Below are 18984 nucleotides of genomic sequence, written 5' to 3'. Positions count from 1 at the left end.
TCAAATGTCAGGAAACTGTTTTAAAGTCATTTGCATGGAATTTCATGCTCAGAAGTGTTTCACATATTAATAGTTGGCCGGTTATCCCTTTTCTTGTGAATGTTTCATGTGACGACAGAGTTGATACATGATACACAAAGGACAGTGTACCTTTGTCCTTTGTTATCAAGATGGCTGCCTGCAATTCATTGAATTATTTGTGACTTAGACTCTCTTCAGTTGATTAGACATCTTTTTTTTTTCTATATGTTTCTTGGCAGTATTGTTGCCTTCAATTTTACCATCTCCATGTAGGACTCTGTTCTGAATAAAAGTAGGTCCATTTCATTCAAAAGGGTCTCTACACGAAATTTCCAGTTTCCGAAATTCATTCTGTCAAACAAAGGAATCTGTACTTTTCTATTTATTGGAAATTTTCATCCAAGTTATCATCAATTTCTTTAACATGAATAATACTTTATATTTGCATGAATTCAACCCATGACCTGTTGAATATCATGGATAAATAAGCAACAGTAAAAAGCATTCATAAATAATCTAGTAATTACAGGTAACCCCCGTATAACACGGTACTTCTATAGCACGGATTCGCTCTAACACGGTTCAAGAATTGCTACTATCCCCCGTATAACACGGTACTTTTATAACACGGATTCACTCTGACACGGTTCGAGAAATGGGTAAAACCCTCGTACAACATGAAATGTAATAAATTTTTACATATTTAAGTACTTTAGTGTGTAAATTTTCTTTTCTCGTCTCCATACACATGATCCTTCGCGAAAATTGTTTCAATGTTGCCATATCTCGACGCTTCTGCTTCTGGTGTTGCCAGATGTTTTCCCCTTATTCCATAAGTGCTTAGCACCATATAAGGAAATTTATAAAGATCTTTTAACTAGAAGCAAGCAATCTAAAATTACATACACTTTTTGCAAAAGGTAAAGCATGAATCTGAAAATAATGCAGAAAAATGCTCAAAGGATAACGATAACTTGCCAAAAATAAAACGCTCTCGGTTAATAGTGCTTTTAGTGGTGACAAAGAAAACATTGTTTAATTTATATTACCGTAATATGTATCACTTAAGAAAATTTTAATAAAGATATTTATCTTAATTATGAAAATATAGTAGCATGTTTTTTAAATTTTTGGAACCTAACCCTCCTTTTCGTACTAGTTCTTTGTTTCGCATAACACGGATTCACATAACACGGCAATTTTTTGGAACGTAACTACCGTGTTATACGGGGGTTACCTGTATAATATATGGTAGTCAAAAAATACATGAGAATGCAGTTGTTTTATTATAAGTGTAATCGAAGCAGTACATTATTGAAGCCTCTTCTGTGTGGCTTATGGAATTGAGTTCATTCTCAAAAATTTGATCAGTCGATTTTGATTAAATTTTATCATTTTACATTGTGTGACGAGGAAGTTAAAATTGTAATAAAAATTGGAGGTCCTGATTTTATTTTCGAGCTACAGTAGGATCAAAGCGACAATGTCCATGGTCGCTAGCATAAGCACATTCAATTTTGTAAATTCTTTATTTTATATTCAAGCCAATAATTTAGCAAGTCAGTAATATTGTTTTAAGGACCCCAAAACAATATTATTGACTTGCTAGTGCTTTGACTCACTTCTTAGTTCATGTTCAGAAAGCAAGTGAACTGTGACAATTATACAATGTTTTCTTCAAAGTAATATCAGTTTGTTGCAACACACTCCTAATGTCTGAGCATATCTGAAAACAATCTTGGAATTGTTTTTCCTATCCATTGGAGTACATTTAGCATAGTAAACTGTAACTCTTCTGATGAGTTGAAAATGATCTCTCTTCATTGACTCCCTAATCTTTGGAAAAAGTAAAAATCTGCAGGATCCAAATTGGGAGAGTAGGATAACTGTAGAAGGACAGGAATCTTGTGTTTGGCAAGGTACGAGAAGGGAGGGATGTCAAAGTACATTATCTTGATGAAACACCGAAGATTTTGCAACCCACAGTTCCGGGTGGTTTTTCCTGATTGATTTCTTTTAACACAAAGAGGACAGTGACAAAGAGTGTGTGTTTAGAGAATCATACAGAAAGCACTGCTTTATTAACCATATCAGTTTTCTGCAGATGTCATTGTACCTCTTGTTTTTAGTCTGTCACCATCATTGGGACAATGTGCTGGTAAAGACGATGCATTCTGATATCATCATGAAACATCTTGTGGACTGAACCATAGGAAATGTTTATTTTTTTTGTCAATATCAATTGTTTTCCAACATTCACATCTAATTTCCTCTCAAATTAGATAAATTGTTTGTGCTGTGGCAAGTATGTATGTTAAAGCTAGTTATGTTGCCTTTCAACCTATGGAAGGCGACATAGCTAGCTTTAAACCTCTTATACCACTCATAAACTGGCTTGTGACAGTTTTCTGTATGTGTATTTGCCTAAGCATTGCCAGTCTCACTATAACTTTTGTAGCAAAACTTTTGTTAATTTGTTGTTCCATTTCAAAAAAAAAAGCAAATAATCTTTGACAATCCAGAAGCTTGAACTGACACTTATCTTTACATGTGCATCAATCTCAGACATTGTGCATGCACATAATTGCTGACTTGTTTGTATACTTAGCATAAAAATGCACAATCCTGAATTCTTTACAGTTGCTGAAATGTTTGGACATTTGTTTATTTTTAGTTATACCCTGTAATTAAATGTACTAATTTTTAGACAACAAAAATGAAATGCCTGTGGATTATAAGTGCTAAAGTATTTAAGGGTAAACTCTTTTTGAGATCTTTTGTCCCAACTTCAGATTGTTAACTATGGCCAGTTCTACTAGTGGAAATATTCCCCATCCTACCTTCTGTGTATCTGATAAACTCTTCCATTTATTCCTATTCATGTATGACATTTGCATAGCAACCTGCCTCAGTCCAGATGCAATCATTTATGACCAGAGAATTATTAAATAAATGAAGAACAGAGTTTAGTTAGGAAACCTGCAATAGATAGGTATAAGCAGTAAAATAGAGTAAATGGACAGGACATTAGCCTTTTCATGGATTGCAAGTTGGCAACTATGAAGATAAGTGTTTGGTTGCAAGAGAAAATGTCCATAGTCATCAAAAGTATTGTCACGTCTTTAGGAATCAAATACAAAGGTTTAAGTTAGGCCCTTGTCATCTTTTTTTTGTGGTGGTAATGAGACGACAATCGCATTTACAATTTTTGCATATTTAATATTGATTTAAAAATTCTCAAATTATTTCTGTATATAATAACTAATCAATCTTATCCAACCATTAATATTATGTAAGCCTGTTAAACCTATATTGTGGTCCTGTTAGTTCACATAGGGTAAACTGGGTTAAAATTGAAATAACTTTGTATTATTTTAATAATAATTTTATTTTATGCGTAGATTTTTTCCTTTTAATTAGGTTTTTACTTTTTTGGCCCTGTTATATATATAACAGAGGGAAAGTATGGTGATTGTTCAAAAAATAACTCCTCAAGATCTTTACATTTTTGGACTCTGGACCTCAAAACAACAAGAAATGCAAAAAAATTCGGGTTTTTTTTTGTGTGTATGTGAGGTGGCTTGATTTTGTTCATCCTCTTTGAAGCTTAATAACTACTGTCCCTTTTGTAAAAAATTTCTGAAATTTTGCAGTATTTTGTGTATTGGGAATTGATGCTGTTAAATTTTGATTGTTAAAGGTTGATGGGGTGGGAAGATAGAGGGGTAGTGTCGTATCTCGAGTAGGGTCGGACTTAATTACTATTTTACTCGTTATTAACATTTACAATTTTTTATAAAACCCATCTTTACCCTAAAGACTAAGTTTTTTGCCATTTTATAATAATTATTTTTATAAGAAGTTTTTAATAATAAAATATCATAACAAGTGGCATCACACACACACACACATACACACACAGTTTTAAATGTTGCTGGAAAAGTTAAACAACTCATTGCTGAATTTTTTAATAACACAATTTCTTACTCTGCTTTGTGAAACTTCATTTATTTTTAATTTCTATTTGCTTAGTACACCCAGTCCTTTACTTTGGACGACTTACTTTTTCACACACAGTATTTTTATATCCCCGAATTGCTTTTCATATGTTAATTTTGCGTCTTTGTACGTTTTCATCTACATACAGTAATGCTTTGGGCCAGTTTTGGTTTCGATAAAAGCAAAATAATTTGTAAAAATGTATTTTTTTTGTTTGTTTTCTGTTAACATTGTTTTTAATATTTCAAATAATGTTTTATGCACTTGTAATTCGCTGTAAAGAATCAAAATTTTTCTTTGTTAATAAAAATATTTTATTTTTTGTTTCTAGCTTGCTGAGAATGAAACTTTATAATATGCAACTCTATTGTCTAATTTTTGGACACATTTTTAGAAATGCATTGTCTCTAAAGTAATTTTAAACTTCGCTTGTTGACGAGATGCTAAAATGTGAGGTTCTAAGATTGTTTATTGATAAATAAGGTCTTGCTTTTTATAAAATTGGTTTGGGAATTAGAATTGGAGAAGTAGAATGAGGAGATAAGTTGTTAAAATGAATTTTTAATAACTAATTTTAATCATAAATATGCATAGTCATTATAATGACTTGAATTTTTTAGGATTGGTTTTCTTATTCTTACTATTTTGCTGACTCTGTGGAATGTTTTCTATTTTTGAAGATGATTAATGAATTTTGAAGTGTTTGGGAATAATGTAGACCTGGTTCTGACAAGCAGAATTTGTGAAATACATACATATATATATATATATATGTAAACATTATAAACCTGATATTTTTTAATAGATTAAAATAAAATAATTGCATGATTGCATTGTGTTATATTAAAGCTACTAACCTAAATTATTAAAATTATTAAGACATGGAGTCTAATGCTTACCTGTAGGCCAAATTATTTGAAATTTAATTAGTAATTAATAGCATTAATATAGTGTGATGTAATCTGGCAATCATTTGACTTTCTATGGAATGGTGACCATGCAGTTAGTGCTTGGCAGCCACACCAGTTACTACGACAAACTATTTCAAATGTAATAATTTACACTCGGCAGAAAGTCTGTGGCCACAGAATGTTGCTGTTTGAATTGCTTGTAGCAGAACAGACACTATGCCGTGGCTGTAGATTAGCAATAGGCTATTGCATTGTACTGAATAATTCGCATGAGCAGAAGTGGCAGCTGTCCATAGAGTGCTTAGTTAATATATCATCTGCCTAGCTAGTCTCATATTAGTATTTTTTTTCTGCAGGGTGTCTTTTTAGAATATGATATAATTTGTCAAAGCTTGGAAACGATATTTGAAGTAATTTAAAATTGATTTATCCTCTCCAAAGCTGGTTAAACAACAAATAAAAAGTCCCTTATAATTACAGTGACCATACGTCCTTTATTTAAGAGGACAGTCCTTTATTTCACTGCTCTGTCCTTTAACTTTATTTAAGAGGACAGTCCTTTATTTCACTGCTCTGTCCTTTAACTTTATTTATTTTCTAAAATAGGCATTTTGTCCTTTATTTTGTAAAGTTGACGCAAAGTTAAAAAAAAAATTTTTTAAATAATATATTGAACAAGTTAGTTTTGTGTACGCCATCACGATCAGTGTTGCATTGCTACATAGAGCGCAGTAGTGTAGTGTCACCAACCAAACGGCCCACNGAGGACAGTCCTTTATTTCACTGCTCTGTCCTTTAACTTTATTTATTTTCTAAAATAGGCATTTTGTCCTTTATTTTGTAAAGTTGACGCAAAGTTAAAAAAAAAATTTTTTAAATAATATATTGAACAAGTTAGTTTTGTGTACGCCATCACGACCAGTGTTGCATTGCTACATAGAGCGCAGTAGTGCAGTGTGTCGCCAACCAAATGGCCCACTGACAATACCAGGGGGTGGACACTCTTATGGGGATTTTTGTGATAGTTTTTTTAACTTTCTAGTTGGTGGATGATACACTTGTTAATTAAAGCTAAAGTTAGTTGAAAGAAAAAATGAGGGGTTTCTTCCTATTGTTATTAGAAAAGTGGTTTTAGCATTAGAAAAATCAGAAAATATACGAGCCAAAAAATTCAATGATGCTGTGTACACATTTTATCAAACGTGCATACATTATCTAAATAATTGGGACATGTTTTTTTTTTTTATTGAAATAGAGGTGTTTGAATGGGTCACATTATACGAAATCCCTTTGTGGGCGAAAGTAGAGGAAAGCTATATCTTTATTTCGAATCATTGGTCCATAAATATACTCGACGGTGAATTATTTGATGAAGTTTCATGTGTAAAAAATATGTCACAAACGAAAAGATCGACGAATGGTGACAGAATAACCAGCCCTGCCATCAAAGGTGGATTGAGATTTTTGAACATTTTACAGCAAAAGAAATTGTTTTCAAAAACATTTGTAAAATCGTAGAATTTTCTTTGTCTCCCTGGATCTAATGCCCCTGTTGAACGAATATTTTCATTGCTGAATAATATGCGGACGAATGAAAAAGTAAGCACATTAGTAAGCCATTTAAAAGTAAGCACATTAGAAGCATGTATTTCCATCAAATACAACTTTCAAATGAACTGTATAGAATTTTATGACTTTAAAGTGTGAAACGGCACTATAAAAAATTCTACTGAAAAGTATCAAAATTAATGTTATTTAAATTTTTACAATGTGTATATGTGTAATAATTCAGATTGTTTAAAATTTTAATGTATGCATTGTTGTATGCTACTATTTTCATAATAAATGTTATAAACTTATGAATTTTATAAGGTATTTTTTTGATTTTCTTCGATATGTCCTTTATTTTCCTCCCAAAAAATATGGTCACTGTACTTATAATAAACTGCTTATTGGTGTACCCAGTGCCTTCTATTTTTCTTTTTAAGAATTGAAGTCTTAAGAACACTACTACTACTGCATTGTAATAAACATCTGTAGTGACTGTCATCTAATAACTAATTCTTCTATCTTTTGTTTAGTATCAGCAAAAAATACAATGCATCATATGTTAATAAATGATTTAGTTTTGCTTCAAACCAGATTATAATATGATAAACTGTAGAGTTAAATTAAGAATCGTGTTTAAATACATTTTAAACTGGATTTAGTTGTATTACTTATATATTTAATTAATAAGAAATTAAGTTGAAATACATAATAAAATAATTGGATCAAATATGAGCTAATTTGTCACTAATTATTTGGATTTACATAAAAAATAGAAACAAAAAAGATGGCAACAATTTGTTTGCTAGGTTTTGTAATACAGTTGTCCCTTGATAATCCGATTGAAAATTTTTGTTATTGGACTCCTAAGGTTCTCGAGTGTGGATAAGATTGTTACCTAAAGTGGATTTTCCATAATAATGTATTTGCTGATGACTGAATTTCAAAAGTAATTTTTCTCCATTACATAGCTGGTTTTTTAAAAATTCTTTAAAGAGAACATTGTTGATATTTGTAATATATAAAAAATTTTGAGGATAAAGGCTTGTGAAATACTTTAAAGCAGTGTTTCTCAACTGTTTGTCTGGAGAAAAATATTTGATAATACTGATGCTGGCGCAGTCGATTACTATTTAAACACCACACGTAATCTACATAACAAAGTATGTACGGTAACTCTAGATAAGCATATATAAACATAATTTGTAGTTGCATAAAATTATCTATAATTTTACCAGTCTGCAATGAGTAAAAGGTTGAAAGACACTACTTTAAAGTACAGGTAATCCCTGTATAACACGGCACTTCTATAGCACAGATTCACTCTAACACGGTTCGAGAATTGGTACCATCCCCCGTATAACACGGTACTTTTATAGCACGGATTCACTCTGACACGGTTCGAGAAATGGGTAAAACCCTCGTACAACATGAAATGTAATAAAATTTTACATACTTAAGTACTAATAGTTCACGAAAATTATTATTTTCGTGAACTATTAGTACTTCAGTGTGTAAATTTTCTTTTCTCGTCTCCATACACATGGTCCTTCGCGAAAATTGTTTCAATTTTGCCAGATCTCGACGCTTCTGCTTCTGGTGTTGCCAGATGTTTTTCCCTTATTCCATAAGTGCTTAGCACCATATAAGGAAATTTATAAAGATCTTTTAACTAGAAGCAAGCAATCTAAAATTACATACACTTTTTGCAAAAGGTAAAGCATGAATCTGAAAATAATGCGGAAAAATGCTCAGAGGATAACGATAATTTGCCAAAAATAAAACACTCTCGGTTAATGGTGCTTTTAGTGATGACAAAGAAAACATTGTTTAATTTATATTAATATGTATCATTTAAGAAAATTTTAATAAAGATATTTAACTTAATTATGAAAATATAGTAGCATGTTTTTTTAATTTTTGGAACTTAACCCTCCTTTTCGTACTAGTGCTTTGATTCACATAACACGGATTCGCATAACACAGCAATTTTTTGGAACGTAAACTACCGTGTTATACGGGGGTTACCTGTATTGATATATAAAAAGGAATTCCAAAACTGTCAATCTTTGTTATATTTATTACCTCAAAAATTGCTTTACTGGAGGAAACAGCAAAATAAACTAGTCTGATATTTTAATCGTGAGAGATGTTTTGAATGTTTTCAAATCTGCAAAATTTAGAATTCGTTTTGAATGCTTCCGGCGACGAGTGTAAGAAATTCAAAGTACTCGGGTGAAGTATCAAACCAATTTATTTTGTTAGCTTCTCTGGTAAAGCAGTTTTTGAGACGATAAAAAATTTATCGATACGTATAAGTATTTTATATGTAGTCATTTAAATTATTTTTATAAAGTTTTACCTATAAATTAATCAAAATAATCATATTTAGTTAATAAATTTATTTTTTTGCAGCCTCTTAGTTTGAACGTTTTTGAAGACATTATGGATGAAGTAATACTCGGACTTTGCTTTGACGTACACAGAGCTGTAAAATTAGGAATCTTCTTTTTGGATGAACCTAAAGAAGAGTTTGTATCAATAAATATTCATTTATTAAAGAAATTTATTAATTGAATGCTGATTATAAGAAAATTTCTCATTGATCCATTATAATTTAACAAATTCTTAAATAAGGATTAAGAAAATCTATATTAATTGTTTTTTCTTTTATATGATGATTTCTATTATTAAAAATAATGTTTGCATGATTAATGTATGATTCAGATTATGAAAATTACTGCCTTTTGTATATTTTTCTAAAGTAATTACTTATTTAAGATTTATGTTATAATATTTTATTTTGTCCAGTCCTGAAGACATTAAAAACTTTTAAGGCATTCCATATTTATAAAGTTCAGTAATTTGTAGAAAAATACACTTTCAGAAGTGGGAGTGTTTACTAAATTGACAGTTCCAAATTAAAAAGAAGTTACTGTTATCAGGATAGCAGGATCTCAATAACCTTGATCTAATTTTATGAAAGATTAAACAGTAATCAACTTTTAACTTTTTCTCAAACTTCATTAGTTGAAGAATTGAAGTTAAAGTGATTAAAAATTGTTATATATACAAATTGTTTTAAACAGAAATGAAAACTGATTTAATTTTTATATTCTGTTGCATTGTGATTCTAATGGACTGATGCATTTTAGTCTTGTGTAAAGGTTCTTCTTCACCAGATACTGGTACAATATATATTAAAATAGAATCACAATAAACCTTTGAGTGACTAGTAAAATATTTATTTGAAAAAATAAACGTTTTCGACCGTATTCTTCGGCCTTCCTGAAGAAGGCCGAAGAATACGGTTAAACGTTCAGAGATTCTAAAAGCTGTTGGTGCTTAAAGATTTAAAAGTTTTGGAACAAACTCAACTCATTATGCGCATGCGTATCAAGCATTGCATAAACAAAAATATATTTACTATTTTACATACGCATGAAAACACATTAAATAGAGTTGTTGGGGCCTTCTTCTTCAAAAATAAACTTCCAAGCTGTAGAAATATTAATTGCATCTTTATAGTTGATGCAGTTATTGCATAATCCCGCTTTATATATTTCCAGAGTTTCTAGCGTTCATGTGTGTTCCCTTCTGTGTGAAAGTTTAATGACTCGCGCGTTATGCAAGTCGGCACTTATGCCCGGGGTGGAAGCATAAGTAGATAGGGCAGTGGTGCATCTGTTATGATCAATGTCATATTTGTGTTTTCGTATACGCTTATCTAGAGAGCATATCAAGGAGCCAATATATACAAGGTTCCTTTGAAACCTATGGTTCCTTAGTGGGACAGAATAAATCCCTAGAGCCAATCTTTTGTCTGTAGTCTTTGCAGTTGTGCAGAATGTCATAAATAGTACTACGCCTCCTATATGCAATTCTCTTATTTGTACATGCAGCAATTTCTCTGTAAATCAGATCAAGGTGGTGGTTATATTCAACCAAAGCCAAAGACTGAACATTGTTGGAGTTGTTTGTGCGTGAGCTATTGTTGTCATTATTATATACTTGCAATGAATAGGCAAATGCAAGGTTTTGAATTAATCTTGGCAAGTAAAAAAGAAGTATTGTAAAGTATGATAATCATTCTTTCCCATTACAGGAAAATGGAATAATTGATCATCATATGAGATCTTGACTTTGGCTTTACTAATATAAGCTAAGATCAAAATATTTTGTATTTTTTTTTGTATCTGTTTTATAAATATTGAGCACAACAGTACAATTACAGTGTAAGACAAATGCATAAATATTCCGAAGCTTCTGCAACAGTTTTAGCAAATATTATTTTGAATAGTGTATGACAATGAGAAACAGAAAGTGAGTTTAAAACCACAAATGGATCAAAGTTTTTATTTCATAAAAATAATAAAATCAGTAAATTGGTTTCAATATCTTTTTATTGAAATACAAACATGCAAAGAATTTTAGCATCATAACATTTGTAATGATATAAGTGCATAAATTCTGCTCTAGCATGTGCATATGTACGATTGAGTTTAGAAGTATTATGATCCATTTATCAACTTTTGTAACTGTCCTATTATAACAAATGAAAATCTGAATTTCAAAATTTTATAGAAACATTACAGAAGCTGGAACTTCATATACTAATTTATGCTTACCACAAAACTTCCAGCTTGTTCTGTGTATTCAACAACAAATTTCAAAATTTCGTTCTACTGATAACCGATGACACGAGGCGGTAAAATTAATTACTGTAATTGTAGTACTAGTTACGATAATTCAAATTAATTTAGCTAGTTCTCTTGCAATTTAACGTTTAATTTGAGGGATGGCTTGTCTGTCAACGGCACATTCCTTGTACATACAAATTTCTTTTAATCTAGTAGGTAGTGTATCAAACAAGAAATTTATACTAATGCTTTTGTGTTTAGAACAATCTGAAATGTTTCTTATATGTTACTGTCATGAGTAATCTGAATCTCTCATAAATTTAATAGCATATATTTTTGTTTTCTAACTTTACTAAGTTTGTAAAATTCAAACTTTTGATGATGATAAAGATATTAGGAATATTCTGGATTCATATCAAATCATTCAAACAAATATCAAACATTTTTGTCAATTTGTTAATTATTTGTTGATATTTGAATAAGTTAGATTGGTTTATAAGAATATTATGGTTGCACGTAGACAAACAAAACAAATTAGCGAGGTTGAGGCCAAAGTTTTAAACATGAAAACGTGTATGTCGGACATTTAGCGCCGCTTTCCCATAAGCCTAGAAGTTTGACAATGGTGTTTGGATAGTCAGGCAAAACACGCTCGACATTCCAAACACCATTGTCAAACTTCTAGGCTTACAGGAAAGCGGCGCTGAACGTCCGACATACACGTTTTCGCGTTTAAAACTCCGGCCTCAACCTCGCTATTTATTTTTAATTTATTAAATATGTAATTCTTGTTAATTGGTTAAAGTAATATAAGAAAACTGATAATGATGTAATTTTTAAAAATTTGTCAAGGAATATTAATGAATATTAAAATTTTAATTTGTTTTTAAAAAAATCGTTATGATTCTAATTGGCACTTTTGCTTTTTTCATGGCTTTCCAGTGAGAAAAAATACGGTAAGTAATTTTCTTAACTTTTAAAATTTTTGAATATCTCTGTATTAAAACATAAAAATTCTTAATTTAAAATGGATTATAAAATTATGAGAAAATTCTGATTGATTAGAGACTACTATTGGAAATTTCTGAACTTGTACTTGCTGTAATAATAATTTAAAAAAAAATATTTTATAGATATGTCTTTTATTATTTATTTTTGATTCCAACATACTCTGTTCTATCTATTTTTATTGAAAATTTATTAATTTCTGTTGATTTGGATCATTTTTAATAACTCTCATATGCTCTCTAAAACTAGATCAATTCTTTTTAGTTAAGAATCCAGTAGCTTAAAATGCATTTTTATATAAAAATAAAGGAAGATGATAAAAAAATAATACTGATTTTTGCATTATTAAATATAAAATGGTTTATATTCAACAAATTGCATTAGAACCTGCTAGCATATAAAATATAGCCTTGAATAAATCCTATTCATAATGTACATACCTAGGATACATTAATTTTGTTCTTAGAACAATTGAGTTTTATTGAATTGATTGAAAAATTAATTTGTGTTTTAAGGGAAAATGACACACTTTTTTAAACACCTTTATTTAGTAATACAGTTGAATCCACTTACTGTAATCACTTTGAAAGACTTATACTGATAACAATAAGTGACTGATAATGTTAAGCAGAGTAAGTAAATAATAAGGCTAAGTATAAACACAGTGTTTATTTACTTATTTTTTTTAATTAGTTAAAATTTTCCTTTGAATTTTCAAAATTTAATATGATACTTACACAAATAAATTGTTTACTGAGTTAAACAAGCTGATAATTAGCCTAATTTTTGACTTAGATAAAACAGAAAAAATATATTGTTAAATGATTTGTATAATACTTAACTTGCAAGATGTCATGACATTTTTTCAAGCGTATGTTTTTTTTTGCCATTTTCTACATAAAAAAATAAAAATATCTCCAATATTATAATGCTTAAACTTGAAATTAACTAATAGTTTATTTTTAATGTATAACAATAATTTAAACTTTAAATAAACACTTAATTAATTTTAATTGTAGAAATAGTAGATGAAATTGGTCTTGACGTATTTGGCCAAGTTCCTTTAAAGAAACAAATAGAATGCGTGTGCCCGAATTGTCAACGTAGTTTGGCAGCTTCACGATTTGCTCCTCATTTAGAAAAATGTATGGGCATGGGAAGAAATAGCTCAAGAATTGCAAGTAAAAGGTAAATTTAATTAGCAATTTAAATAATTATTTATTTATTAAAAGTTAAGATTTTAAACTTTAAAAGTTTTTAAACTGCATAAAAAATTTCTGTTGTATATTATAAGTTTGTGTTTAAATGAACAAACATCAACACTAAATCCGATATACTTAGACTATTAATATTATAGCCATTTCTAGCCCGATAATATTCGACTTTGGTTGGTATATAGCTTTATAAGTTTGCTTTTGTAGTAGTCATTAATTTCATTAATAACTGACATTAACTATAGAATTATTAGTTAATTTTAATTAGATAGTAAATGGTACCCAAACTTTGCTGTTAGTGGGCCAAATTGTGAAAAATCACTTATGTGAGCTACAATTGTTTTGTATATTCCACGTATACTAAAAGTAGGCTTATTTCAATCATTTATAAATAATGTGTCAAATATGTTTGTGGGCCAGATTTGGCCTGAAAGCTATAGTTTGGGCACCACTGTTTTAAGTTAATGACACTGTCACTAATTCACTGTTACACAGATACAAATATAAAGCCCTTCACTAATCCAAAGTAATTATTGCATAAAAGTTATTTGAATTACTAAATTCTGTTTATTATAATTTCACTAACACTGGTCAGCATGATTTTTGGGACACAGAAGAGAGAAAGAAACTGTGTCTAATAGAACTTTTTGTACTGATTTCAAATATGGATTGAAATCAGGATTGAAATTTTTCTATCACCCTCTGATTTACCATAATTATAGACTTAAATGAGCAGTTTTGCAAAAACGTTCCATTGAGTTATGGAAACAAAAAAGGTTCACAGCATATGTCACCTGAAAAACAGTATGAACAGTTATTTCTTATTGAATGGAACCCTTATACTTGGAAGGAACTTTTTGAGCTTTAAGATTTGCATCACTGGTGTAGAGTGGATGAGCTTTTTTAAGTATTCTGTACTAATCTTGTGATACCAAACTTATCTAATACACTACTGCAGTTGCTATTTTTTTACTCATTATCAGGTTGCTCTGGAAAATTTAAAAATATTGGCAACCATTCACTAGTTTTTAAATGTTTTTTTTGCCATTTCAAAGTATTTGTCACCACCTATTTCTCTAGCCTTTTTCAAAATTAAACACTAAATTTTCAGAGGGCTCTAAAATATTTAGTGTAAATTTCACATCTGTTAGTGGCGATAGTCAAGTATCGGATAAATGCTAGGCACTGGAGCTAGACAACGTAGGTTCGAACCTTCAGAGTTATAGTTCAGCATTTTTTTGTGTGTGTAACATTATTATTTTACCGCATTAGCATTACATGGGAAATGCTTGAGAAGTGGGCTCTATTATTTGTACTAGGAGCTGTTTGTGTTTTAAGGCTATGTGCTGACTGTTTCATTCGACCCGAACATCTGGCCTTCTCCTTGTTAGTGATAAGAATAATTTTTTAATGAATAATTCTGAATAACATATTTGATCACAATACTTAAATGGTATTTCACAGGTTCTGTCATGTCAAAATATTCATTTTAGTCTACTGAAAACAAAGATCAAAGTGGAAAAAGTTACCTAAAAAAAATTCCAAGATTTTCTGTTCATTGATAAAAAGTTTCCCAATCTGGAAATGCCAGGTGGCATTGCACAAAAGTGTCTTTGGTCCTCAACATCACTTCCTACTTTTCTGCCTGAACTTGCCGTGTGACGTCATGAAATTGCTAGGTGTGTGGTATACAGGACTGCCATTGCATGGAAGCTAGACATTCTGCTGTTTTTCCTAAAGTGTAATTTGTGGTTCAATTTCACACTGAATGTCGAAACAAATGGACTAGGATTTTTATTGCTACTGTATCTTTCCTTAATTTTGAGAATGATGTTAGATAGATGGAAGTCAAGACCAGATATGGAAAGCTTATTGGCAGGAGGCCCCAATTAGCTATATATGAACTTTCGATCTAGATCAGAAGTTTCGTGATTTCAATTGAAAAATTTTCCCCAGAACAGAGTTACGTAGATGACCAATAATAATGATAGATGATGATAAAAATATCACCAAGTGGCAATTTTGGTACTATGCAGTGCAACCCCTGCATTATATGCCAGAAGTTCTTAATCTTATTGAGAACAGAAGTACACTTAGGTACTGTACAATCCTCAACTTAGATATGTGATATTGAGTTTCTTGTAGGAATTTTTTTTACGCATTGGGTTGTTCGGAAAGTAATTTCGTTTTTTTACCACTAGATGGATTAGTTGTATTTTTCCTGCCAGTTTTATTCTAAACCGTATTAGCATTATATATTTTGACAGCTAGCATTTTAAGGCTTATTTGTAAAAAGTTTTGTTTGGTTTCATGCAATTACTTATTTTTTGTGTCCATGAAATATGGAAGATAGAATGCAGCATTTTCAGCATATTTTGCTCTTTTATTACCGAAAAGGTAAGAATGCTGTTCAAGCGAGAAAAAAATTGTGTGACATGTACAGAGAAGATGTATTGACAGAACAACAATGCCAAAACTGGTTTACAAAATTTTGTTCTGGCAATTTCAATATTGAAGATGCACCACGTTCTGGATGGCCAGTTGAAGCCAATTAAAACAAGATAAAGGTACTGATTGAAGCAAACTGCCAAATAACAACACGTGAAATCACTAAGAGATTAAATTTGTCAAATTGAACTGTTTATGATTACTTGAAACAAATTGGTTTCATTTCAAAGCTTGATATATGGGTTCCACATATTCTTAAAGAGAGATGCTCTCTTTGGTGGAATTTTAAGGGGATTTTTTTTTACTTATTATTTTTGCATAGCGACATTGCACAGCATTGTTCAGGAAGATGCAGAATTTTGTGCCAATAAATTGTTTTTTTTTTTTTTATAGGAAATAACATGGCAGGCAAGATGATTTGTATCTCTGCATTTACACCTGTTTATAAAGTATAGGCAAACAACACCTTTACTGGATATTCATCCCCACACCATTTGACTTGCCAGAAACTTTGCTATCTGCATTAAACAGTGCCTGTTATAATCCTATCCTTTTCTATGTCCAATATAGTTTATTGTCTGATTCATGCAGGTTAAATTTGGATTTATCCAAAACCATAGCAGAATTTTTTTATTTCAATGCTTTAGTACACATGATGTTCAGCCAAAGAAGCTGCTGTGTGTGTTATAGTCATCAGTAATGGCTGATTAATGGATGGTAGGCTTTTAAACTCATGTTGCACAGTTTGTGCAGTCACTTTTATGCCTATCCATTTATCCACTTTGCTTTCAGTTTGGAAGAACTACTGGTGTTTTCACTAGCTGAGATGCTTCAGTATCCTATCCTGGCATAGTGTACATACATATTTACCTTCTAAGTCCTCATTGGATACCTTCTACATACCTCTGTAACAAATACACAACTGTTGATGACAATGCACTTTCTGTTACTTTGTGAGAGGCTAAAGCTTCATCATTTAAAGCAACAAGTAACTTTTTATGCAGTGTTAACTGTCAAACACATTCCATTTTGCTTATAAAAGTACACTATTTTTGCTTGAGTTTTTATACTAGTGGAAGTCTACTGCAGTGATGAGGACATTGCTGCAGTAGACTTTATCAGCCAAGGTAAAGTGTTTTTGTGATGTTGTGGATGATGTGATTTTTATCAGAGTTTCTTGCAAGTCTGCAGCAAAATGATATTTTAATTTAAAAATAAATGTTTTGTAGGATTTAATGGAGAATGCAGTCTTCATGACTGCTACTGTGTTTAATGTGTGTAGTATCAGCTTAATTTAAACTTTTTACTTCATGGTTTGTTTGAATAAAAGCAAGTCAAAATGTCTTCCAATAAAAAACATATTGGGCATATTATGCTTTGAATTTTGGAAAGGAGACAACACTCAACAAACAGTAAAAAGAATTTGTAATGTGTATGGGAAAGATGCTCCTAAACTTTGAATGTGATTTTAAAAGTTCCATTTGGAAAGTTTTGAACTAAAGGATACAGAATGTACAGAATGCCCAAAAGCTGACAACAAAGAAAAGTGGTGGAAAGAAATTATTAAAAATTAACAAATAATAGTCAGTATACATAAAACCCCACACAAAAAAAAAAAAATGCCAAAAACACATGGGCATAATGCGAGAGCAAGAGACAACTTGGGTACATGACAGATTGCATTTTGCTTTGAGCATATTTTTCACTACACTTTCACCTCAAACTTTGAAGTAAATTTTTGTCAAATTTAGCATTTGAGCTCTGAAGCATTCAAAGTTAGTCATTCAAAGTACAAGATACCATTGTATACCTTCTCTATAGTTAATTTATTATAAATCTCATTTCTGTAGATGTACTTTTGTAAATTTGCATAAATTAGTGCCATTAAATATCTATAGTTTGAAATTTCTGCAGGTTATGTAGTAGGTTTTGTTCTTCAAATTAGCATTTAATAATTCACATTAACAGTTCCAAAAAAAAGAAAATAAAATTAGAAAATTTACAATAATTTAGTATTTAAAACTTGATATTTATTAATGCATTTACTTTATCGTCAGATAGTGCATTTGTGTTAAATGGACAAAATATACTATGTATATATATATATTTTCTTGCATATCTTTACTGTAATGATGAGTGTTCTTAGATGTATGTATTTAATGTGTATCCTATTATTTATATTTATTCAGAATTGCAAACAGTGGAAAAGGTGAAAGTGATGTTGATGATTATGATAATGATAGTGACTGGAATTATAGTTCTGATAGAAAGTGTAAGTATTAATTTTTTATTTACTGTGGTGGTGATAAGTATAAAATAATTTTATATTTATAACTCAGCTTCCAAGAAAAAAAGAGATAAAAATTCTCCTAGAAGATCAAAATCCAAAGGAAAAAATGGTAATTGATATAACTTATACATTTGAAAAATTTAGAGTAGTAGTTATTGAATAATAATATTTATTTACAGGTGATTCGTTAAGTGGCAGCAGTGCGTCCTCAGATGGGAGTAGTGTATTTGCTAATTATGAAACCATGTCAATTGGTAAGATATGTAAATTGTATATTTTTAAAAATAAATTTGAGTTAATAGAAGAATTAATAAAATCTAAATTAGTGTGATCTTTTGATTTTTATAATTAGAATCCATTCAAAAAAATATCGGATATTTAAGTCTTTACATAATTTTACAAGTTATTGAAACTTATATTTTGATCAATCTTGATATTTTTTTGTTGAAGGAATGAGGGAATAATGAGGACATGTGCTTATGCTTATTCTTTTATAAATAGAAAATATGAAGTCACAAATTAACAGAAGCACAAGTATTGAAGTTAAAACTACTTTAATCTCTGATTTTTTGATTTTGTTCTTTTCGTGGAGCTGTTCTAAAGCAGATGCTTATTTTTGATTCAAACAAAATCTGTCACTTCTATTCTTAGATAAATCTTTGAATTTGGTTTATTACCAAAAAATAAAGAAAAAAGTTTTTGAAGAAATGTTTTTCCTTACAGTAATATAAAAACAAAGATGAACATTAAAAAGTGCACTTTTTCATATATTAAGTTAAGATATTTTCATCAGGCATACACAATGAAAGTTTTACATTTTATTACCACAAACAAGTATATTTTATTGTTATTAACACTTAAATCTTTATTGTTTCCTTAGATATTACAGTAAAAGCTTGATATAA

General features: G+C 30.1%; 1 protein-coding gene across 1 annotated transcript in view; it reads left to right on the top strand.

Annotated features, from left to right (window-relative positions):
- Positions 1–18984, top strand: part of LOC111642614 (ataxin-7-like protein 3) — a 45173-nt gene that overhangs the window by 19344 nt on the left and 6845 nt on the right. Inside the window, exons 2-7 of the mRNA XM_023388984.1 lie at positions 8895–9010; positions 12062–12075; positions 13147–13315; positions 17979–18061; positions 18129–18188; positions 18259–18333. Of these exons, the coding sequence (XP_023244752.1) occupies positions 8895–9010; positions 12062–12075; positions 13147–13315; positions 17979–18061; positions 18129–18188; positions 18259–18333 (517 nt within the window). The remainder of the gene's footprint in view (positions 1–8894; positions 9011–12061; positions 12076–13146; positions 13316–17978; positions 18062–18128; positions 18189–18258; positions 18334–18984) is intronic.

This window comes from Centruroides sculpturatus, unplaced genomic scaffold, assembly GCF_000671375.1.
Source record: "Centruroides sculpturatus isolate CEXI.00-Female unplaced genomic scaffold, Cexi_2.0 scaffold1707, whole genome shotgun sequence".
Classification (NCBI taxonomy): Eukaryota; Metazoa; Arthropoda; class Arachnida; order Scorpiones; family Buthidae; genus Centruroides; species Centruroides sculpturatus.
The sequence above is the reverse complement of the archived record's forward strand: the minus strand, read 5'-3'. Positions and strand labels throughout refer to the sequence as shown.